The sequence below is a fragment of the Phascolarctos cinereus genome, unplaced genomic scaffold (genome assembly GCF_003287225.1).
Source record: "Phascolarctos cinereus isolate Bilbo 61053 unplaced genomic scaffold, phaCin_HiC Scaffold_7;HRSCAF=346, whole genome shotgun sequence".
In the NCBI taxonomy this organism is placed as follows: domain Eukaryota; kingdom Metazoa; phylum Chordata; class Mammalia; order Diprotodontia; family Phascolarctidae; genus Phascolarctos; species Phascolarctos cinereus.
Window position 1 is genome coordinate 21595059 of NW_027556180.1, and position 24744 is coordinate 21619802.

Sequence of the window (24744 nt, forward strand, 5' to 3'; positions counted from 1 at the left end):
GGGTGGCCCTGGTGGTCTGCAGTCCCATCCCATCCATCCAGCTCAGAGTGAAAAGTGGTTGCAAAGTGATCTGTGGAGATGTCTTTCCTTTGCTTTCCTGCCTTGAGGAGAAGCTAAGGACCCTCAGATTCAGAGCTGAAAGGCCTTGGAGTTTCATTTCAGCGTTTGTCTACTGTGTCTCTCTCCTTTTACAGATGAAGACACTGAGCCCCAGACGAATAATGACTGGTCTGAGGTCCCAGAGGGTCTAACAAGGGCAGCAGCGGGCGGGAGAGACATCAAACATTTCACCATGGTGGGGGTGAGATCCCTGGATGGAGAGCATTCTACTGGGGGGCCACGTGGAACCCCAGGCTGTGGCCCAGTTCAGTCTCTCCTCAAAGGAAACACCAAGGGGGGGATATCACCATTTATGCCGCTAGTTGTGAAAATGTCTTTCTAAGGATCATCAGCTTTTGTCTGCTGAAACACACAAGATGAAGCTATTATTCTACCAGAGCCTGTCTCTGTAGGTGGTCAGTTTTCCCGGTTTCTCTCAGTGTCTGTCATCAACCACTGGAATACCTACATGGGCCCTGACCATGAAGAGTTTGTGCTCTCACTAGGGGAAGCAGGACCTAGAGCCAAGCCAGCATCTTTCTGAATTGGTCCAGGACCCTTAAATAACAATAACAACAACAACAATAATAATAATAATGGCTTGAATTTATATAGAGCTCTAAGGTTTACAAAGTGTTTTACCTAACATTATTTCATTTGTTTCTCATAACAGCCTTGGGAGACAGGTACTATTATTATACCCATTTTTATAGATGGGGAAACTGAGGCAGAGAGGGTTAAGTGACTTGACCTGGTCACACAGCTAGTAGGTTCAATTCAAACTCAGGTCCAAGTCCAACACTTGGTACACTGAACCACGTAGCTGCCTCATAAAAATGTATACCTGTGGCAAGCAGCACGAAATGGGCTATCCAGCCAACTTTTTAAAAAGAAGTTCATTGGAGGAGAGGGAGAGAAAGATACCCTGGGGTACAGCCACGCCCCTGCCATGAGATGGGAGAGGGGCCCAACTGGGCCGGGCTAGCACTTCTGGGCAGTTGACTGCCGCCCCTGCCCAAGTCTGCTTGGGTTTCCGCGCCAGGCAAGCGTTTCTGTGTGTGGAGCCATCCTTTGGCCCAAGCCCCCACCTTGCAGCCAGTCCCATTGTGCCCCTTCCAGCTATTTTTATTGGCTCCCCTTGGCCAATAATTTACAAAGCACACCCTTCCAGGTGGAGAGGCAGACAGAAGGATATTAACAGCCGAGCGTTAGCGCTCTGGGCATCACTGACCGCCAGCCCCAGAAGCAAGAAGAACCCCGTTCTGCTGATGTTGTTTCTCTGCCTACAGGCTGCCTTTGTGGGCAGAGCCTGGACTCCAGGACTCAGGGAGAGGAGCAGACCACCAGCATCCCTGCTTTTGGCACAGGGTGGGGCAGTATCATCGCCGGCAGCCTGCAAACCAGACCTCCCCCTTCATGGTTCCTGACCTTCCATTCGGGACCTGGTGAGCCATGCAGAGTCCTTAGAAGCGTGCTTGTTGTCTACATCCGTAAGGGAGGGAAATGCCAAACTGCGGTTTGTAAAAATCAGAGTGCGATGGGGCAGCTAGGTGGTGCGGTGGATAGAGCTCCGAAGTCAGAAGGACCTGAGTTCGAATGTGGCCTCGGACGCTTGACACTTACTATCTGTGTGACCCTGGGCAAGTCACTTAACCCCAATTGCCTCACCACCACCACCACCAACAAAAATCAAGGTGCAATGGATTTTGCCATCCATGTTCACAGACTCCCCGATATGTCCATGGACCCTAGGTAAAGAGCCCCGCTCGAAGGCCTCCACCCTGCCTGCTCATCTGGGCTGAGCTGAGGTGAGGGGCTTGTCCTCGAGGCTTGGCGTCCTCACTTATCCAATGACAAGCTTGCAAGCCAGGGCATGGAGAGGATCACCCCCACCCCCACCCCACCGTCCTCCCTTTCCTTTGGGAGAGACACCCACCCCACTCCCAGGGCCTCAGGAGGAGAAAATCTCTAGGACTCACCCCCTCAGCAGCCCCAAAGCCTGTTGGAAGACAAGGTCTGCCGTGGCAAGTAAGGACAGCCTTGGCCACCGCCTCGCAGTGACTGGCTAATGAATAGGCACGCGTTGCCTATAAATTGAAAAAGAGGATTGATGGAATATTTTATACCTCTTGCAAAATGAAATAAAGTCAGGACCCTGGGCCGCAGAGAGGAAAGGAACGTGGTAATGATCCTCGGCTTCCACCTCCTCGTTTCACAGCTGAGTGATTCAGCCCAGAGAGGTTAAGTGTATGGTCCAAGGTCACACAGCTGGTAGCAGGGCCCGGAAACAAGCCTTCTGGCTCCAGAGGCCCTGTTCTTTCCACTAGAGCAGCCGCAGTTCTCAGGGCTCCTTTCTTATTGGCACCTTAACCACTTGTTTGAAAAAGCAGCCACCACGGTGGGGCAGTGACCGACCTTCAGGAGGAAGAGGCTTCTTACACCGGGGGCCTGGGAAGGTGCTTTCTGCCACGGTGGCCGCCGAGGTGCCTCAGTCCTGGGGCCCCAGTCCCCGGACACGCGGGAGGCCCGTGGGGCTGACGCCACATCCCGGTCCCTGACCTGAGAAGCTGCAGCTTTGCTGGCGGGCGACGTGGCAGCCGGGGCCAAAGCAGAGGGGCCGCTGCCCTGCTGCTGTTGGATGCGACCCTGGGTCGCCCCTGCTCGGTCCCTCCTGTCTGCCTCTTCCCTTGTGACCGGGAGCCCTGGGCGGCCGACAGAGACCTGCCCTCCAGACCTCTCGTCCTTCCCGTCCCCGTGTTCTGGGGCAGGTGGCCTTCTCACTGCCAACTCCTGGCTAAAGCTGAAGTGGTGGAAGCCCAGGGACCAGCAAGCACCCTCTGGCCTGGCCTGGAGACAGCTAAACCTGTTCTGCCTGTCTCGTCACACCTGAATGTGGAGGGGAAGGGAATAGGGCCTCCTGTGGAACATAGCATCTCATTTTGTCCTCACAACCCCCCTGGGAGTTAGGGGCTATTATTATTCCCCATTTTACAGATGAGGAAACTGAGGCAGGCATCAGTTAAGTGATTTGCCCAAGGTCACCCAACTAGTAAGAATCTGAGGCTGGATTCTAACTCGGGTCTTCCTGGTTCCAGGCCCACTGGGCTACCTGGCTTGTCTCCCCGGCCGCTCCCCTTCCCCTTCCCTATTGCTCCATCCTGTCTAACGTGAATATAGTTTATGTGATGGCTAGTGAGATGCCCAGGGGTGGTAGAAGGGAAAAGAACATTGTGTTTGGAGCCCTAGGATGTGGGTCCAGATCCCAGCTCTGCAGCACATTGGCCTCGGGTGCTGGGCAGGTCACCTTAACTCTGGAAGAGAGAATGGGGCTGAAGGCCTCGTTCGGCTCGGCCTCATGTCGGTCCAGCTCATGAGACACTGTTGGGCTGCTCTGAGCGAAGAGGAACGGCAACTCGGTGAGGACACTGGCCAGCGTGCTCGTGCTCGGGGCACAGAGACCAAAGCGGAGGCCCTGCCTGGGAGGGAATGTTCTGTAGCACCTTCACAGACAAGGAGATTCCAGACAAGCAGGAAGTCATGGAGATGGAGGAGAGGGGAGTAATTGTGTGTGGTCTTCTCCCACCAGACCATGCTGCCATCCCCGTATCCCCAACACACTGCACGCACTCACACACCCTTTTAGGGAGGCCTCCACTCTCATCAGGTCACTCACTCGGCTGTGGTTCAAAAATTGCCTGGGGGATGTGGGAGGGATCTTTTTGTGGTCCCCTCCCAGTGGGTTGAATCCCCAGCTGCTGGTTTTTGAGGCCTGATTCCCCAGAAAGTGGGAGCCAGGCCCCCGATGGTTTATTCTCAGAGGGCGGCATTTTGGCCCCGTCTGTCAGTCGCGTCTCCCTTCAGCATCACAGTCCCCCAGAGTGCAATAAGTGGGAGCCAGGCCCCCGATGGTTTATTCTCAGAGGGCAGCATTTTGGCCCCATCTGTCAGTCGCGTCTCCCTTCAGCATCACAGTCCCCCAGAGTGGCTGGAACCCAACCAGCAGGCTGGCTAGTGATGCCTGCAGCTGTTTATGCCTTTGGACTCCCAGAGATTTTATAATGAGAACATTTGAAGCTTCAAACAGATCTTCAAACAGATGAGCTGAACAGGATGTTGGTAATCTGCTCTTGTAACTGGTAGAGCTCCTGCACGCCTGGTTGTTTCAAACTGAAGACAGAATTGGAGGAATGTGGTCAGTAAGAATGCAACCTTTAAGAGGAGGATCCTGGCATAAAACCACACACACACACACACACACACACACACACACACACACACACACACACACTCACTCACTATACACTCAATATTTTCTGAAAAGAACTCTGGCCAAAATTCTGATCTGTGAATTGTAAGGATATTATTGTCCCATAAGAAATGACAAATATGTCAGATTCAGAGAAGCTTGGAAAGAACTGAATGAACCGACAGAGTGGAGTGAGCAGAACCAGGAGAGCAATTTCTATGATGACCCAATAATAATGTCAAGGAAGATAACTTTGAAAGACTAGAAATCCAGTCTAAACAGGGAGTCCTGGTGACTTCAGACTTCAGAAGGCAGGTGATGAAACAGATCTTCCACCCCTAGGCTGAAGTGATGGACCAGATGACACATTCATTCTCAGACATGGGAGAGGGGGTAGTCAGAAGCAAAACACTTTTGAGGCGAACAGGGTGAAAGGAGAGAGAGAATAGAATAGAAGAGAAGGGATTGGGTTGGTTAAGTTCAAAATAAAGAAGAAAACTTTGGTGGTTTGTTAGATGATGTTCTGGACTTGGAGTCAGAAAGATTTGAGTACAAATCCCACCTCACTTACCTGGGACAAATCAGTTTGCATTTCTCAGGCTGTTCCCTCCTCATCTCCAAAATCAGGATCTTTAAAGGACCAACCTCCCAGAGTTGTTGTGATGATCTAATGAGATAAGCTTTGTAAAGCACTATGTAGAACTCATATTAGAGTGAACTGTGAGCTCATTAGGATGGCCGCCCCCTCAGCCTTGGCAGATTATAGCCCCCTGTGCCTTCTCATCCTACAGAGTGACATCCCTGTTCTTGAATCCATTCCACCTGGCTGGAGACCTTCTTGTGTCCCTCTCCTTCTCTCTCAGGTAGCAATATAGACCTCCAGGTGTCCATCATCCATTGTCTCTAGCTACCTGAGTGGTCCGCCCCTCCTCCTAGGCACATGTATCCCTGGTGATAAGATCATAGAGATGGAGTTGTATGAGATCTTCAGGGTTAGATATCATAGGGTCATGGAGGGGACTTTTGAAGACATTGAATACAACCCCCTCATTTTACAGATGGGGAAACTGAGTCTACCAGAGTTACGAGACTTGCCTCTTAATTGAGAATGGCAGGTCCTCAAATCCCCAAATCCTGAGCCCTTGCCCCTGCACTGAGACTGCTCATGATGATAGCATTTATGTCCCTTCTGCCTTATGGCTCTTTGTTCATTGGAGGCTGTAGCCTGGCCTTTGAGTCACTTGACATTTTGATTCTTCTGATGATCTGTCATTCACAGCCACGAGCCATCACTGGAAGAATCATTTGTAAACAAGTAAATAAATTGTGAACACATTATCACACCCCAACTAAGGTCCCTTCAACATAATTAAATCCATAAGTAAGAGTTGGAAGAAAGTCGAGCAAAAAACTAAGAAAAGCTTAAAAAAGATTTGAATGACAAGGGAGAGACACGGAGATGTAGGCCTTTGGCTCAGGACCAAGACTCAAGGACGGCTTTGCATTTTCCAGGGGTCAGAGCTAAATGATGTCGATGAGGCGAAAGGTGAACAGTCACAGATGCTGAGGCCACTCAGAAGTAGTCCTCTTTTGTGATTAACTTCCCTTGCTGAATTACATGCATCCAGCATCATGAGATGGCCGGGCAAACTTTCTTTGTCTTTACCGTGAAATGACATTTGTGTAATGTCATTTCGTAAGAGGAAAAGGGAACTTAGAAACTCACGTCAAATTATTTAATCACTTAAGCCTCACATACAGTGCCTACTGAAATTGTAATTTTATTTGGATTTTTTTAGCCAGCTCACCACATCCTGATTTGGGGGGTGGGGGCAGGCATGTTACAAGGGATGAAATCCATGATTTCACTCACATAGAGAACTCCCTGCATGCAGACTCCTGCAGTGGTGTAGACTGCCTTCTGTAACTTATCCTTGTAGACAATCGTGTGGGGCATGGAGGCATTAAGTGACTTGCCCACAGTCATACCGCTGATGACTTCCAGTCTGTTATGCCTGAGGCAGCCAGGTGATTCAGTGGCTAGAACCCTTCACCTGAAGTCAGGGTGACCTGAACCCAAAGGCAGCCTCAGATGTTTACTAGCCATCTGACCTGGGGCAAGTAAGTTGCTTAAACTCAATCTGACTCAGTTTCCTTATCTGTGAAGTGCAGGTATTAATAGCACCTATCTCTTAGAGGCATTGTAAGGATGAAATGAGATAGTATCATAAAGTATTTTGCAGACATCAATGCACTTGAAAAATGTAGCTGTTATTAATGTTGTCATTGTTGTTGTAGCCTGGTTCTGATTGGATACTTAGACTGGAGGATAGGGCCAGGGGCTCCAGGGCCTCTTTTTAAGAGGGGATCAGCACAGTTCTCCCCATTTCCCAACAGCTGCACAGTTTTTGAACTTATCCGTCGTGCCTGACACATAGTAGACACTTAATAACTGTTCATCAATTGGTTGATTGATCTTATCATTATATTCTTGGGTCCTTTGGATCCACCAAGCCATTCTGCTTCTCAATCCTGGTAAACATTCTCCTTTCTTTGTGAATGTGGTACGCTTGCCTCTGATGGTAGGACCAAAGGTTTTGAGCTGGAGGGGTCCTCAGAGAGAGCGTAGATCAGATGTGTCCATCTCTGGCCACAGCCCCCATGTGATCCACCCAACTCCCATATGAGACCTGAGCCAGGTTAAAATGTAATTGGGAAATGCTTAACATAATAAATAAAAATGCAGTACAACGTAGATGATATTAATTTGAAGTTTTCTAGGTCAGCATCTGGCCCATAGGGATCCATTTGTATCTGAGCTTGACACCACTGGTCCAGACCGATGCCCTCATTTTACAGGTGATGTGACTGAGGCCCAGTGAGGTCAAGGCACTTGCTGAAGGTCACATGGGGGGAGTAAAAGGCAAAACCAGGACTTGAACTCAGGTCCTGAGATTCCATATTCATCCCTCTGTGCACCAGTCAGTGCTGCCTGGAGAATACATGAAGACAAACAGACTTAGCCCCCAAAACGTGACAGCCTAAATGAAGGCTTACCGTCTAAATTGATTAGTCAGCATTTGTCAAATGAATGCCGAGGATGAAAGAGATTAATTTTAACCTCAAGCTTTGGTTGGCTGGAAGGAAAACCTTAATGAGGGGCCTGAGGGCTTCAGCTTCAGTTTTTCTGGACTGCACATAAAGGCACGTTCAACATCCTGACGGGCTGAGTTTCCCTGTCTGGGTTTTGTTTTTTGGTAGGTCTTATTCAGTGTTAAAAGGCTATACCTATTGGTATGTACAAGATAGAGACTTTTTCTCTTTTAAGAAAAAAAATGTTTTTTAGATTGAATTCATTTTCTGAATCAAAAAGAAAATTGGTAGTTTCAGAAGTTGTTGTGACAGATAGTCAGGAATTAACATGTAAACACATGGTGGGAGTTCTGAATATTGTGATATTGAACTTGAGGAAATAGGCCCTTGAAGGACAATATGGGGAAATCATTTGGTTTCTAGCCCTTTCAAGGAGGGTAGGTAAGCTTTCTATTTTTGTCATTCTCTCCTTTCCTTCTGTAAGCAGAAAACAGATGCAGCGTAAAAAAGGCAGAAAGTCAGAGTCCTCTGCTTACATCCTGCTGCTTTGATGGCCAGACATTGACTTAGAAAACCCCAAATTAATATCATCTGTGTTGTGCTGCATTTTCATTTATTTTGTTAAGCATTTCCCAGTTACATTTTAATCTGGCTCAGGCCTTCCGTGGGAGTTGGGTCCTGGAAGTAAGTGACCTCAGGCCCTCCAGGGCTGTGCCAGCTGAATCCTGGCTCTGGGAGGTGTTTCCATCAAGCTGGAGAGACTGCCAGTATCCAGGTGGGCACACAGCACGGCCACTGAGGACAGCTGGGCTGGGCCACCAAGCAAGGAAGGATTGACCCCAGCTGCTCATGCAATGGAACGGTTGTGTTTGGTGCAGTGGAACAGATAAACATTTATTAAGCGCTTAGTACGTGCCAAGGGACACAAATAGATAAGCCAGGTAGTCCTGAAAGACAAGACATAAAGAAGGACACGTATTGATATTTAGTTTGTGGCAAATAGACACACCATAGGCAGGGGAAGAAGCAGGGTAGATGGCCAGGCCCCTGAGGGCTTTAAGGGCCAGTGATGCCGGACACAGTGGTCAGAGTGGCCTAGGATGATAGGATACCTTCAGCTGGGGAAGACGTGAAGGTTGGCATCCACGTGACAGTGGCCAGAACCAGACAATGGAGTGATGAAACTTTCAGTCGATTGGTGCTGGGCAGGTGGGCGACAAGGTGCTCATGTCTGGGAAGCCCAGAGCGGGCCGTTTGCTGGCAGGCCTGGCTCCATCGTCAGCACCAGGCTGGAGGCCAGAAGGACCCCAGTGGCTTCTGCATGCTCCAGGAAGCGACAGCACATAGGAACACAGTCAGGGCAATGCACGCGTAGAATTAAGTATTTGAGATTTAGAGCATCTGTCTTCCAGATTTCCAAGTATCCTGGAATGTAGTTTATGGGGGAAAAGTCACCAAACTGTTTGTGCCTTTGATTCAGGCGTGTCGGACACACACCCCACTCGTCCCACAAGCATTTAGTAGGAAGTAGTGAGCATTTCTTCCATGCCAAGCCCTGTGCTGGGTACAAGAGATTCAGAGACAAACAAAATAATCCCTGCCCTCAAGGAGTTTACGTTTTTATGGTTGTGTGCTGTCGTGTAGACAGAATAAACAGAAGGTAAGTACAAAGTGGGCACTCCTCAGTACTGAGGGAACGGAGACCCGCCTGTCACTTGGGAGAGGTCAAGAAACACCCCAAGGAGAAGGCGGTGCTTGAGCTTAAGGGCGAGGTCTTAAAGGAGAGGTGAGGAAAGAAAAGAGTGCATTCCTGGCATCGGGAACAGTCAGTGCAAAGGCGTGGAGATAGGAAGTAGAAGGCTAGAGGGACAACCAGTGTGGCTGGGTCCCATCATGCACAAAGAGGAGTGGGGCCCAAGGTACAGGAGGCTGAGGACAGAAAGGGCCCCCTTGTACAGCTCGATATCCACAGCAGCAATCTCTGTGCCAGCAAGAAACTGGAAACAAAAGGTGGGTGCCCATCTGCTGAGGCTCAGCCTTCAAAGGGAACGGGATATTAGCGTTACTGTGGCATTTGGAGGTTTGCAGAGCGCTTATGAATGTTAACTCATGTGATTGTCACGACAGCCCTGTGAGGGAAGTGCCGAAGAGGAAACTGAGGCACAGAGAATCTAAGTGACTTGCCCAGGCTCACCATATCTGAGCCTGAGGCCAGATTGGGTGATTGTTGCATGATCTGCATTCAGTGTCACTGTACTATAAGGAGTGGTAAATATAAGGAATCCAGAGAAATCCGGGAAGACTTATTCACAGAATGCAGAATGAAAAGAGCAAAGTCAGCAAAAGAGCGTACGCAATAACACAAACGTAAATGAAAACGATTCTGAAAGGCGGCTGAACTCAAATTGAGGACGGGGATGAATTTGGTGCCAGAGACCAGTAATGAGACTACTTCTGGCAGAGAGGTGGGGGCCTACTGGTGCTGGATGCTGCATGCTTTGTCAGCCACAAACAATGTGTTGGTTTGCTTTACTTAACTGTTTTTTCCAGGTTTTTTTGGAGGAGGTGGGGAGTACAAAGTTTTTGTATAAAAAAAAAAGAAAGAAATTAAAATTTAAAAAAAACTAGGTTAGTCTCAAGTAGGTCACTGTTTTATTATAATTGATTCTGTAGAATTGTTTTTCAGTGTATATCTCTCTCATTTTTTTTCTTTCAGAGATCTTATTTTGGAGGGTGGTTGGGGGAAGTCAGTATTCAGACCAATAAGGTGTTTATCAAGGGGCAGATAGGAGAATAAATGAACATTAAATGAAGGGGGGAATATTAACAAGAAAATCCCCACAAGCGTCCCCCCACCCAAGATCTGAACAGTCCCTCTCTTCGACCCGTTTTCCGTCTGTGTGGGTTTGGCGAAGGGGTATCAGGAGGGGTCTGCCCAGTGGTTAGTGATGGCCAGCTCCTGCCGAGGCTCCCAGACAGTCCTGGCTCTCTCTCTCTCCCTCTCTCCCTCTCTCCCTCCCTCCCTCCTCCCTCCCTCCCTCCCTCCCTCCCTCCCTCCCTCCCTCCCTCCCTCTCTCTCTCTCTCCTCCTCTCTCTCTCTCTCTCTCTCTCTCTCTTCTCTCTCTCTCTCTCTCTCTCCCTCTCTCCTCCCTCCCTCCTCCCTCCCTCCCTCTCTCTCTCTCTCTCTCTCTCTCTCTCTCTCTCTCTCTCTCTCTCTCTCCCTCCTCTCTCCCTCTCTCTCCCTCCCTCTCTCTCCCTCCCTCTCTCCCTTCTCCCTCCCTCCTCCCTCCTCCCTCCCTCCCTCTCTCTCTCTCTCTCTCTCTCTCTCTCTCTTCTGGCAAAGCAAGACTTCCCTCCAAGCTGACTTTCTCAGATGATGAAGCCATACGAGGACTTGATCATTGAGCAAAAGCCAAATGGGGAGTGCTGCACCACCCCAGAGTTCCCCTCCAAACGTGGCAGCATGTTCCTTTGGTGAAACGGCAACACTTACTGGTCTCACATTAATTTTGTGGCATCAGTGTGGACCCAGGGAGGGCATGGCTCCCAACAGAATTGGGTTTCATCCTGGCTAATGGAGTGGACTCACGTTTGTGTTATAAAATTGCACCCATTTAAAGTGGTTTTAACTGGATTATGGGATTCTATATGTAGAGCTATAAAGCCCCCACTTCATTTCCCTCATTTGACGTTGATGACCCCAAGGCCTGCGGACATTAAGGGACTTGGCCAGGGTCATGCAGATGTAGATACGAACCCAGGTCCTCTGATCACAGAGTCTGTGTTCTTTCCCCTATGCCATGCAGGACAGCAGAGGCCATCAGTCCCACACCTTCGTTTTATGGACAAGGACCTTGAAGCCCAGGGAGGTCAGATGTCTAAGGTCACACCAAGTAAAGGGCAGAGCTGGGATGTGTATTCAAATCCTTCGTTCTCTCAGTCTGTGACTCCAAGTTGTCATTGGCCCCTTGATCCTGGGGGCTGGGGAGTGTTTGTTCATTGCTTCCTCTCTCTATCCGTCCACTTATCCATTCATCTAGTATTTTTTCAGCTCTGACCACATCAATGACGCTACTGAACCGGAACACAAAGACTGTTGTACAAAACAGTTCCTGCCCTAAATATGCCTCTCCCAGTACTGAAATCTAGTTGGTCAGTTCATGCTGGAAACTTGGGAAGGTATACCTCCACCCAGTTCAACAAGCATTTTATAATTTACTGCTGCCTGCAGAACATTGTGTTAAGTATTGGGGAAGTTCACAAAGACACAGTCTTTGTAGGTGCTTAATAATTTTCCAGTCTGTTAGGATGAGAGGACATCCATCAGAGCCTTAACTAGAGTGGGGTGACTGGGGCTTTCCCTAGGGGTGCTGACATTTAGAGGGTGCTCGCAGCAATAAACTCTTTCATCAGCATAGAAACAACTGAGCTGAGCATAGAGTAAGAATAATTAGTTAGAATAGGATGCTGCCAGATGGCAAGCCCGAGTCCCCGCGGCTTCACTATATCTTCATGGTTTTTCTCTCCCCAACCCCACCCAGATGAATCTGTCTTTAAAAGTCATAAACATTGTTTTTACTTGGGTACACTTTTCATGCTGATTGTTCTGGTGTTGTTTTAGGAAGCTTGCCCCAGGCATTTAAAAACGCCAGTGATAACTCTTTCACGTATGCCTATAACCATAATACAAAATAAAACATGATCAGTGAACTAGCGACATACAAAACAAAATGAAACAGGAGAACGTGGAGAGGAGTGGTTATTACCAGCTGGGCCATCCAAGAGGGCGCCGTGGATTAGGTGTGAGACAAAGTGCATTTGGAGACGATGTACAGGACTGACATCCGAGGGTCTCCTGGATCAAGCCCCCTTTTCTGCTTAACCCTGGTTTATTGTCGCTATTTTAAGTGTTATCACTGTCATCGCTACAGGCCCCATGGGTCTCTAGAACGTATTGCTGCCCCAGCATCATTCATGCTGATGCTTTACAGTTTAGGAAGACCTCTTCCTCACACTTAATACTTCATAAAGTCAGTAAGGAAAGTAATATGTCCCATTTTACAGATGAGGAAAATGAGGCTCAAAAGAAGTAACTTGCCCAAAGCCATTACATTTTCTTGAGGAGATAAAATGGTGAGGATTGGCCTGTTGCTAGGCCTGTAGCTGGCTGACTGACTCCATGTTTAACCGTCGATTAACTCATCCATGTATCGGGAAGTTCCTGTGTACCCAGTAACCCACTTGGTCAGCTACATTTAGTCAAAGGATATAAGGTTAGCAAACTCTCAGTTTAGCAAGTGTCATCTAATCCATGCCTGAGGGGTCGGTTGGAAACTTTCCTAATCCCAGTGCCATTGTGGTGGATGGCAGGGTACAGAGGTGAGAGTCGTAGACCAGACCACTCACTGACCGACTGTCCCTGGGGGTCTCCTTCTCCTCGGTCTCTGTGAATCCGCCGGCAACAACAGCCAGGCAACAACTTGGAGAGCTGGGCTCTTGAGTGGAGAGCCCACCCTCCGGCACTGCTGAGCTCCATGAGTACTGGAGGGACTTTGGGGCTGGGCAGCCAGCCCTCACACATGCACTGCCTGGCTCGTGGTCCTCGGAGTGCATACATCCATTCTCAGGACCTCCTCTCTCACAACTCCCTCACAATCACGTGTGCAAATGAGCATACACAGGGTAATCTGAGGAGGGAGAAAACACAGACCACCGGGCGGGCGCGCCAGGGAGTGCTCCTGGAGAAGATGACGTTGAGGAAGAAGGGGAAGGAGCCGGCACCGGCCACTGGGGCAGGGGATAGAGGGGCTGGAATATTAAGTTCAGAGAACAATCGCCAATGGTGCAGCTGAACTGAAACTTAGACTGTGAAGGCAGAAACGTGAAATAAGTTTGGAAAGTAAGGCTGTGGCCAGAAGCCAAGCTGAGGAGTTTGTGTTTCTCCTGGAGCAGTTGGGAGCCAGCAAAGGTTCTGAGTGAAGAAGTGACCAGCTCGAGCCTTATTAAGGCTAATTTCCAAGCTATGCAGGGGGGAGATGAAAGCCAGGAGGCTTGTCTGATAGTCCAGGTGAGAAGTCCTGAGCAGCTGACCTAGGACTTGACTGTGTGGTGGAGAGCAAAGGCCTGTCCCTTTCAGCACAAAGTAGGTGCTTGGTAAATGCATGCGTTGGGTTGGATTAGAGACGTTATGAAGACAGTATCCACAGGACTTGGCAGCTGGTCGGCTCAGGGATTAGAAGGAGAGGGAAGAGGCCAGAACGGTTCTGGATCTGGCTCTAGATCTGGAACCTAGAGCTGAAACAGAACTCGGAGGCCATCCTGTCTGGCCCTCCCATTTTTCAGAGGACGAAACTGAGGCTCAGAAAGGTATGAACATAAGCAGCTGAGAGGGTGGAGAGGCCCTCAACAGAGGCAAGGAAAGAACTCATTTCTTTCAAAGAACTGTTGGTGATTTTCTTCTTTTGACTGATGTTCTTCTTTACCCATATTCATTGCTCGATCAATGCCTACGAGCTCTGGCATCAGGTAATGTCATTTCAGTAATTTCCACATGAAATTTGACATGTGGACTCCTCCTAGCCTTATGGTATGTCAACTATCATGGCAGTCACCATCAAAATAATAATGGAAGGTGATAAAAAGGCAGAAGGGGCTGGCGGGGCCCTCGTACCTCACCTCTCCCTTTTCTAGATCTTTCTCTGTGCTGCACACTGGGCCTCAGGTGAGCATCCAGGTCTCTGCTGAGTTTTACCCACGAGCGTCGTGGGCGCATTGGTGCAGCCATGGCAGCCTGGCAGGGCAAGCACCTTAAAGAAGATGGCCCCTTCAGAGACTCCTCAGGGCAACAAGGGTCAAGCATCTCACCAATCCTGTGTGCTGTTCCCTAGAATCCTCCGACCCCACGTAAGGCTAACAAGGCTGTGGCCAGGCAGAAGCAGACTCAGCCTGGGGAGATCATTGCATGGGGAGAAAAAAGACACACACACACACACACACACACACAACACACCCCCTGGCCCCAGTGGGGCCTAACCCACAGCTCCCCAGAGAGTGTGAATCATGCTCAGTATTTAAAAACCTAATTTCTGATTCACTAAGTGGTATTTGCTCCATCATGTCAGGCCCTGGAAAAGGCCCCTTTGACAGCTGGTCTGTCTGGAGAGCCAATTCAGAAAGGCCAGTGGTAGGGGGAGGGAGGCCTTTGGGTCATCCTTCCTCTCTGCAGCCACCCCCAGGGTGGGTTGCCTTGTGATCCAGTGAATGAGTCTTAGATAAATGAGGTGGCACCTTTGGTCTTTAATCTAGAGGGTGGGGGCCACTTGCAGTGAGTGGATTGGGCAGATGGGGAAGGGCCCGGCCTGCAGAATGCATTGTTCTTTGTCTAACTGTGGAGACCTGGGGCCCCTCACTCAAACCTGGTACTTAGGCTTTGTTCCATCCTTCCTAGAAGGACAGAGTGCAGACTGGTGCTCATTTAATTCTCAAAGTTGGCTGGCCCTCTCTGGAGTTTGTAAAGAGGTCTCTTACCTATCCATTACAATCAGATCCCCTGTTCTGAACCCAGGTTCAAGTTACAATCATTAACACACACATAGTTTATGATGGATGATTTATGCATGTGTTTCAGGTGCCATGTTACACCAGGGCTAGGAGACACGTGCCAAGAGGTAGGGTGTTATAGTGGAAGGTGCCGGTTCTGGAGCCTACTGACCCACCTTCACTTGGGTGGATTATGTGTACTGCAGTCCTTCTGTCAAGCCTTGAGCCCTGTGAGATGGACCCTGTACACCTTCTCCTCCAGGGTGATCTGGGGCCATACCCTTGCATGAATCCTGCTTAGGAAATCTCCCCGAGGGTCTGGAGGCTTCCTCCACTTTGTGTGCCCCACGCTGTGAGGCTGTGGAATGGGAGGTCTCCGCTTTGTCTCTGCTTGCCTCAATGCACGTCTTCCTGAATGTCTTGGAACCCTGCACAGTCGTCATTTCTGATGTTGTGTTATCACATCCCCTTATATCCCCTGGGCGCCATTTCTTCATCTCCTGTCCAGAATCTATCCAACCTGTTGAAAGCCTTTCCCCACCCCTGCTCTAGTCCTTCTGGCCCTGGCTTCCCATCTATTAGTTCAAATCCTGTATCTGATACTTAACCACCTGTTTGATCTTAGCTAATAAAAAACTAACAACAATAACTTGTATTTACATAACTCATCATAAGCACTGTATTATGTCACTGGTCATCATAATAACCCTGGCACGTAGGTGCTGTTATTATCCCTATCTTACAGATGAGGAAATTAAAGCACACAAGGTTAAGTGACTTGCCCAGGGTCGCACAATCAGTAAGTACCTAAGCCTGGATTTGAACTCAGGTCTTCCTGACTCTGGGTCCAGTGCTCTGTCTACGGTACCACCTCCCTGCCTCAGCTGATTTCCCTGGGCTTGTTTCCTCATCTGTAAAATAAGGGGTTGTGCTAGCCGAGAAGGACCGGCGCCTTCTCTTTTTCACAGCTCCATCCGTATGGGCTTCTGTGTTCATTACCATGACGGGTGAACCGTCTGGAATGTTTTCTGTGGTCCCTGCTCCCCAGGGACCCTCAGAGAGGGCGCATGTGTCTGGCTGACTAGTCATCCGACCGTGTAAGGAGATTAAAGAAGGTGAACACGCCCTGCCCTGGCTTATCAGGAAGGAGACCTGAGCAAATGAGGGACAGTGAGATGGCGTCCTCTGGCTAGTCATGACTATGTCACTAGTTGTCCATTTCCAGGCTCGTGGTAATGAGGATGAGTTGGGAGGGGCGGTGCAGTGGCCGGGCCGTGGCACTGAGCGTTGGTCACTAGGCCCGGCTGTTCTCCTTGGGCCCCGAGCCTGCAGAGCGGCCACAGAGTGTCCACTCTCACCATGAGCCAGCCCGCGGAGGCTTCCCGTGATTCCTGATGCGTGCCGTCATTGTCATGTCAAGCGGTGGTCGTTAAGAAGGAAGCATCCCCAAGGGGTTCCCGGGCCTTGCTAACGTGCGAAATCAATATTGTTTTCATATCACTGTCTGAAATGCAAAACTGAAGAACATTTCCATTTCCAGAATGGTCTGGAGGAGCATCAGGCTGACACATCTCTATTTTAGGTCCGTCCAAGTGTGAACATTAAATGAATAATGAGTCATATTCTGAAGGTTTGAATTATGGAGGGCAAGATTATTTTCCATACTTAGTGTGGCGTGTATTACTTGTTGTAGAAGCTGTGTGCATGACCCACGCATCATTGTCCTGGAAAAAGACATTTCTCATTTCTTCAGTGAGAACTTGGGTGGTGATGATATCCCCATCGTTCTCTTGGCTGCCAGCATCATCCCTGAGCTGCTTTCTCGGAGCTCACCTCCTGATGCTTAATTCAGTTACACAAAGAGGTTTATCCACCTGTTCAAGAGTCCACAGAATGTTAGCCATAAAGCAAAAAGGATGATGGCGTGTCCAGGCCAGTTTCTAATTGAACTCCACTAAAAACCGTGCGATAATAAGAATGAGCAGTCAAATGTCTAATCTCCCAAAGGTTTGGTGAGCTCGTTTGACTTCCTCCCAACAACCCTGGTGCTGGATGCTTTTCTGAGCCTCATTTTGCGGATGAGGAAGAACACAAGCATTTATTAAGTGCCTTCTATGGGTCAGGCACTGTGCTTTACTTATATACATATTTATACACACATACGTGCACATACACATACATCTGTACCAGGATAGATAGATCAAGAGATGGGAGCTCATGGTCACATTGATAGTAATGGGATGAGGTGACATTCAAACCCAGTCTTCTCAGCTCTGAGTCAAGAGTTCAATCCCCTAAATCATGGTACATCTGAGGACTCTCACCTGCCATGCCAAAAGCTAGCAAAAGGTCCAAAGTGCAGCTGTTTCTGGAATGACCTCTACAGCCCCTTCCAGGATCTGGGATTCTGTGATCCCTTGAACTCAGATTTTTGCACTACAAATTTTTGTGCTATAAAACAAGCATTTATTAAGCACTTCCTGTATACCAGGCACCATGTGAGGCACTGGGAATGCAAAGGCAAGAAGAAAATCGTGGCTCATGCACTATCAGGGGAAGCAACATGAACTTGGGTTTGGGTTATTCAGCCCTGTTCCCCACAGAGTCCAAGGGGAGGCAAACTGGAGCTTTTTGTGGCTTTGGGCAGGGCTGCGGTCTCCTGTCCAATGGTCCACCTGATCTCTGCCATCCCAGAAGGAAGGTGAGGCCCCAGGTGCACCCTCATCACCGCTTCCTGCCACCTCAGTGTTGAGAGGCCTACCTAGCCAAGCTCAGTTTCCCTTGCTTCATGCAGCCAGCTATAACTGGTCCTTCCCCCCGACTCTGCTTCCTCTTCCCCTTTAAAACACAGGCCTCCCTCCTGGTTTCTCAGTCTTCCCAGCTTCCATGACCTGTGTCCCCAGTTTAAGTCAACCTCACACAAGGGGTGGGGTCACACAGGGACCCCCTCCTCCCTAACTCCACTCAGTTTCACCCAGTTGTTAGTTCTGACTCTGACAATAGGCTTTCCTGTGTTTACCCCTGACAAGAGGCCTGTGAGGGTCTCTAAGTGACTTAGCCAGGACACGTAGTGAGGGGCTTAATAAAGGCACTGTATTTTCTGGTGTGCAAGCAGAATAAACACATAAATGAAAAGCCGAGTGCACTCTGCATGCTGGCCCGGTGCGGAGGCCTGTGCACCCGCTGGGGAGCTGGAATCTCCCTCCAGGGGCTTGCATCCTCATGGGAGGCAGAGGACGGTTCTCATAGCTGGATGGGTGACCCAAGCATGGCAGTCCAGAGGCCACAAAAGGGAGGGGAATGACAAAGTCTGGGGCCCCACAGAAATGGGGCAGGCGGTAAGTCCAGAAGGCACTGCAGCTGGCTCTAGAAAGTGGCTAGCCTGGCTCATAGAAGGGGCTTCACCCCACCTGCACCAGTTCCAGGGCCTAGTGAGCAGCCTCTTCAGACCTATGAGGAGCCTTGAACCTGAACCTTAAGTCCCAGGGGGCTGGTGGGGAGCAAGGGGAGAGGAGTATGAGGGAGTGGTGCATCCCTTCAGTCGTCTGCCTTGGTGGCTCATATCAGGATGTGAGCCCTGTAGATGAGATTCCTAGAGCCTGACCCTAAACGCCATAGATTAAAGGCATAGAAGTTTAGAAGAAAATCCCATTTTCCTGGAAATTGGCTTTGGAATCAGAGGCCTTAGATTAAAATCTCACTGCTTGTGTGACCTTGGCTTCTTCTCTTGCCTTCTCAGCCTCCGCTACCTTATTTGTAAAATGGGGGGAAGGGGCATGCTAGCAGTTAAATTTATAATCATGCCCCTAAATTTAGACATTTTTCTGGCCATAGCAGCACTAGGCATATACCCAGTGAAGGTCAAGACAAAGGGAGGGCACTTTGTGTGTGGAAATTGGATGAGACCTCTTCCAAGCTATCCGTCTGTGTATTTTCCCTGATATGTACAGTCTGGAGCTGGAGACTGTTAGAAAGAACACCACAGAAACTTGAGTGTTCCCCAGAAATACCCAACATCAGCCGCTGATGAGGATTTCAGATGCTATTACTGCTGGGACACGTGGAACATTCCCTCTTGGTAGACAAGATGCTTCCATGTTTGAGCAGAAGGATCAGGGCTTTAGCAGCTGAGGCAAGGAAGACACCCTGCCCGACCCTCGCCCAAATCTGTTTTCACTGATCCCAGTTCTGTATTCTTCCTTGCTGGGCTTGTCACTTCAGAAAGAGAGATCACCAAATCACAGAGTCCCCGAGACACCAGGGAGCACAAAGGCTGTCTGGTCCAGCTCACACCTAACCATGAAGCTGCTCAGCAACATGCCTGTTGAGTGACCATCTGACCTTTGCTAGGCGACCTCCCCTAGAGTGACCACCATCTCTGAAGCGGCTCCATTCGCTTGTGTGCAGTTGTGTGATGAAATTTTTTTTTTCCATTCATTCATCCTATTTCTGCCTTTTGTGGCCAAACAAAACAAAATAAGACTATTCCTTCTTCCAAGTTACATGAAGGGGTGGTGGAGGGGGGAGGAGAAGGAGGAGGAGGAGGAGAAGAAGAAGGAGAGAGACAGAGACAAAGATATGGGGAGAGAGAGAGAGAGGGAGGGAGGGAGAGAGAGGGAAGGAAGGAAAGAGAGAGAGGAGGAGGAAAGAGGGAAAGAGGGAGAGAGAGAGGGAAAAAAGAGAGAGAGAGGAGGAGGAAAGAGGGAAAGAAGGAGAGAGAGAGGGAAGAAAGAGAGAGAGGAGGAAAAAGGGAAAGAGGGAGAGAGAGAGGGAAGGAAGGAAAGAGAGAGGAGGAAAGAGGGAAAGAGGGAGAGAGAGAGGGAAAAAAGGAGAGAGAGAGAGAGGAGGAAGAAAGAGGGAGAGAGAGAGAGAGAGAGACAGAGGGAAGGAAGGAGAGAGAGAGAGAGACAGGGAAGGAAGGAGAGAGAAGAGGAAGAGGAAAGAAGGAAGGACAGTATCATGTTTTGGGGCTCTCTAGTTTCTCCAGCAGCCCTTCATATTAGAATGTTGAGGTCCTCATCTGTCCATCTGTCCTCCATCCTCCAGACACCTCTGGACACTGCTGATAAGCCACCTTCCCCTGTTGTGTGCCCCCCATGGCACACAGTCGTCCACACTAACCCTGATCAGAGCAGAGTACAGGAGGACCGTGCCTGCCTTAATGTAGCCCAAGATTTCATTTAATTAGTTTCAGCCCAATGCGCTCTGTATGTGGCCCATGTAGACCTTTTCGAATGCTTCAGGAAATTTGCGTTTTCGCATTTTGTCCTCTAACCCTTAGATGTACACGATGTTATTCCTTTTACAAGGCCCTGTTAAGAATGTTCCCTGGTCCAGGATCCAAAGCCAGATTCTCCAGGACTCTTCCTCAGAGACACTTTTTCAGGGTGACATTAATCCCAAGATGGCATAGAGCAGAGAAGTTGTCCTGGGTTCAGATTTCAGCTCTGCCATTTATGGGTAGGACAGATGCTGGGCAAGACACTGCACCTCTGTGAGGGAGACAGGCTTGGTAACCTCAGAGGGCCCTTCCAGCTTCAAGTCAATGACACATTAATGACTTCTCTTTGGACCCAGCCATTTAAACCATTCTAAGCTCTGCCAGTCATCCTGCCGGCTGGCTCACATCTCTTAGTCTTGTCAAGAAGAGAGCATGAGAAGATTTGTCCACTGCTGGGCTAACATCTAGATAAACTACTCTAGGTCACTGGGTGGTGCCATGGAGAGAGCCCTGAGCCTAGAGTCAGGAAGGCCTGAGTTCAAATCCAGCCTCAGGCACATTCTGGCTATGTGACCCTGGGCAAGTCACTTCACTTCTGTTTGCCTCAGTTTCCTCATCTGTAAAATGGGAATCGTAATAACCCAGCCCCATGGGGTCATCATGAGGTTCAAATATGATGCCATTTGCAGAGCGGTTCGCAAACCTCGAAATGCCATTTAAATTCATTATCATCATCACATCCACTGACATCCACAGCATTCAGCTGATCTAGCTGTGTGGCCCCTGAGGTGCCACGCATTCATGGCTCTTAAAGAAGCCTCACCAGCCTTTGGAGATCCCTGGTCCTTTCACCTATCCTCCCTTTGGTCTTTGGTTGTTCTGGAATTGTGCTGGGCCTTGAGATCCCTGGCCTACATTTGGTGGAAAATCAAGATTCTTCTTCTCCCCTAGGCAGGAGAGGGTGGCTCCAGAGAATCTTCTCAGCAACAGGGCAGTTTTCCCAGTGAAATGAGACTGGGAACAAGATTTAAAATAGCTCTGGGAGCTCCAGGCTCATAATGCAGTGCCAGGATCAGAAGGAACTCCCCAAAATAAGGTACCTACACGAAAGAGCTATTACTGTTCCTTTCCTGTCCATGCTTGGGTCCATGCCACAAAATATTTTGAGAAGAGCATTTCAGCTAAATCTTACGCAAGGCTGCCAGATCATAGGGCATGGATGACTTTGAGAAAAAGGAAAAAAAACATTTAAAATACAAAACTGAGGGCCATGCAATCATGATGATCAAACTTGAACCCGGAGAAGAGCTGAAAAATGGTCCTCCCTTCTTTGCAGAGGTGGGGAGCTTCTGGTGTGGAATATTGCATACACTGCCAGATACAGCTAATGATCAGTTAGCTGCTTTGGCTGAAGTGATTTTTTTTCCTTCTAAAAAAAAGGCATGGCTTGCATTGGAGAGCAAGGAAGATTTATAAGCAAAATATATCAATAAAAACATTTTTAAGAAAAAAGAAACTTTTTTTTAAAAAAGGATAAATATGAGATCAATAGGGAGGGCATGTCCCTATCACAATGATGCCAAAGTAAGGCTAGGGAACAGTTCTGGCCGCGGAATTCTTGTATTCAGCCTACCGGGCTACTCAGAGGGAAGAGTGTTGTGCCCATCACACGTCATCGGCATCCTCAGTAATTCACGTCTGTATAAAACTGGAACATTTACGGAGGGCTCTCCTCACTGTCACTGTGAGCAGGGGTGGTGTAGCAGACGAGGTTATCTCTGTTTGGCAATGAGGAAATGCAGGCTGAGCAGGGTTCCCTGGCTACAGCGGGCTCACATCAGACACTTCTCATCGGGTCACAAAACGCCTCGGGAAAATAAGAATTTACATTTTTGAAGTTCCCGTTCTCCATTCCTATCCAACTGTGTTAACTTGTACTAAGTGGCTGCTCTGCAAAGCAGTGTGCTAATAATCCCTGAGAATACAGAGTCAACGATGAAATGACCCTTGGATATTCTAGGGAATTTTGAACTGGATGGGAAAACATAATTATAGAAGAGGGAAAAAAAATAGAAGATCAAAGACCCTCTACCTCCCAATTCTTTGATTATGGGAAGAAAAAGCATTTTACAGATGAGGAAACTGAGCCTGTGATGAATGAAAAACACAAGAGAGTATCTGGGTAATTAATAATCAATTTATCAATTAGGTTAGCTAATAATCAATAAATTGATGGTCATTGGTTTCTCTTGGTGACCAAAGACACCTAATGGAGATACTAAAAGCCTTAAATATTTTTTTGAAAGGGAATGCCCTGATAGGAGAAATTAATTCTGATTGTGAACAGTTAGTGGGGGAGATGGGCATTTAAATGAGGAGGCTCCTCCTGCTGAGAACTTGGCTTGATCATGAGGCTCAGCGGCCTCCAGCACTCTGGACAGAGGAAGGCATCTCCCCCCAGACCACTCTGGTTGGTTTTCTCCTTGATGAGCCCGGTGGCTTTGAACTCCAGTGGAGGGGTACAAGGGCATGGGCTTATTCCCCAAGGGCAAGAATTCACCCAGATTGGATTCGGTTTACCGTCTATCCAGAAATGAGGTCTCCTAGTTGGCTGGGGTCCTGCCCAAGATAGAAGAACAATAAATTAAGCCTAGGTTTGCAGGGTTTCTGAGGAGTATGGGCTCACTGCAAATTTAACAATCAGCTCGCCCCTAGAGGGTAGGATCCACACTCAGCAGACACATCACATGCCACCAATTCAGACCAAGGTAGAAGAGTCTAAGCAGTTACCCCTTGAAAACAGAAGTGCAAACAGAAGCCCATTCTTGAACACACTCGTCCTTCCTTGGTTTTGACATTTGTCTGCACGGATTCCTTTGGTGGTGACATATGCACATTCTGGAATTCCCTGGTGGGAACGTGATGACAGTTTTTTCATCTCAGTAGCAGAGGCAGTCAGGAGGTTAGACTTTCCCAACATTCATCCCTCTTAATGGAGAGCCAGATTCTAACAGAGGCAAAGTAATGAATAATGTGATCACGGAAGGCTCTGTTGGCACAGGAGCTTAAGGCCAGGCTTTTAGTAGGTGTTCACAGATTATCAGTGAAGCTGTTTACCTCTGGAGAAAGAGGCAGGTACCATGTATCGACCCCTAGCAGTACGGATTCCTTTGCACACTGATTTTGGCTCCTTTGTGAGCCCCAAGGCTCGGGCACAAGCTGCGGTGTGGGAAGGATCTAAGGCCACCCAGCTTGGAGAGGACCCGGCGGGGGGATCCAAGCTCCTTCTGGTCCAGCTCTGCAGTGTCTGGGGAAGGCTGACTGTCAGAGCTGATGAGTTCCACGAAGCAGGCTTGAGCAGAAGACCTTCCTTATGATGCCTTGCATGCCTTCTCCTCCTCCTCCCTCCTGGTGCTGCTGCCTCACGTGCCCTTCCTCTTGTCTTCCAGGTACGACGTGTTTGATTGCCCTCTTGTCAGACAAAGATCTCACTGTGGCCAACGTTGGCGACTCCAGGGGGGTCCTCTGTGACAAGGATGGGAATGCCATCCCCCTATCTCACGATCACAAGCCGTACCAACTGAAGGAAAGGAAGAGGATTAAAAGAGCTGGTGAGCGATTGGGTGCCTTGTGGATTTCTTTTGTTTTGTTTTGTTTTCTTTTTTTTTTTTACAAAAGACATCCTTTATTCATCATTTATTTATTATTAACTTATTATTCTTGGCTTTTTAAAAAATGGATTTTGTTGACACATCTTGGCCTTACATCCCCATCATTTCCAGATTTATCCCTCTCTCCTAGGGGGCCTTCCCTTCCCTTCAAAACTCAGTGATTTTCGGTGATGTCAGACATCAAACAGCGACAGCAGAAAATAGATTATTGAAGTAGAACTAGAGAGAATGGTAATAGTAGACAAACGTACCTTGCACTTGCAAGGTTTACCAAAACACTTCGCATGTGTTATCTTTATTGGCCATTATAGCAGCCCCAGAAAATATGTATGAGTAGTATCATCCCCACTTTACCAGTGAGGACCCTGGAATTTCATCAGAAAGGTGAATGACTTGTCCAAGGTCACACAGTTCCTAAGTGTCCAAAGCAGATCTTTCTAGCTCCAAATCCAGGAAAAAAAATTATTTTAAAGAAATATTAAATTAAAGAAATTATTATGATATAATTAAAGAAAACAAAACAGGGTATCTGAGGTCCTCTAACCTTTCCTCTGAAGATAAAGGTAAGTGAATTCTGGACTTTTTCAATTCTGGATTCATGGGGCTGTTTGCTGTTGCTAAAGTTCTCTTTTGCAGCAGTACATAAAATAAAAATGTAAAGAACAGCAGCCACACCCCAGTTGTTGGTGTGTAACTAGAGTTAACCATCTTGGATACATAGCTTTATCCAAAACTAGTTTCTAAACGCTAAGTCACAGAATTGTAGATTTAGAGCGAAAAGGAACTTTGAGGTCATTTAATTCAGATTCTTCCTCTTCAGGATGAGTAAACTGAGGCCAAGAGAGGCAGGGGTGGTCTGAGAGGGCCCAGGCTTG

At 48.5% G+C, this 24744-nt stretch overlaps 1 protein-coding gene across 5 annotated transcripts in view; it reads left to right on the forward strand.

Annotated features, from left to right (window-relative positions):
• Positions 1–24744, forward strand: part of PPM1L (protein phosphatase, Mg2+/Mn2+ dependent 1L) — a 307428-nt gene that overhangs the window by 261522 nt on the left and 21162 nt on the right. For all 5 annotated transcript variants that reach the window (XM_020988830.2, XM_020988828.2, XM_020988827.2 and 2 more), the window contains one exon: positions 23648–23809. In XM_020988830.2, the coding sequence (XP_020844489.1) occupies positions 23648–23809 (162 nt within the window). The remainder of the gene's footprint in view (positions 1–23647; positions 23810–24744) is intronic.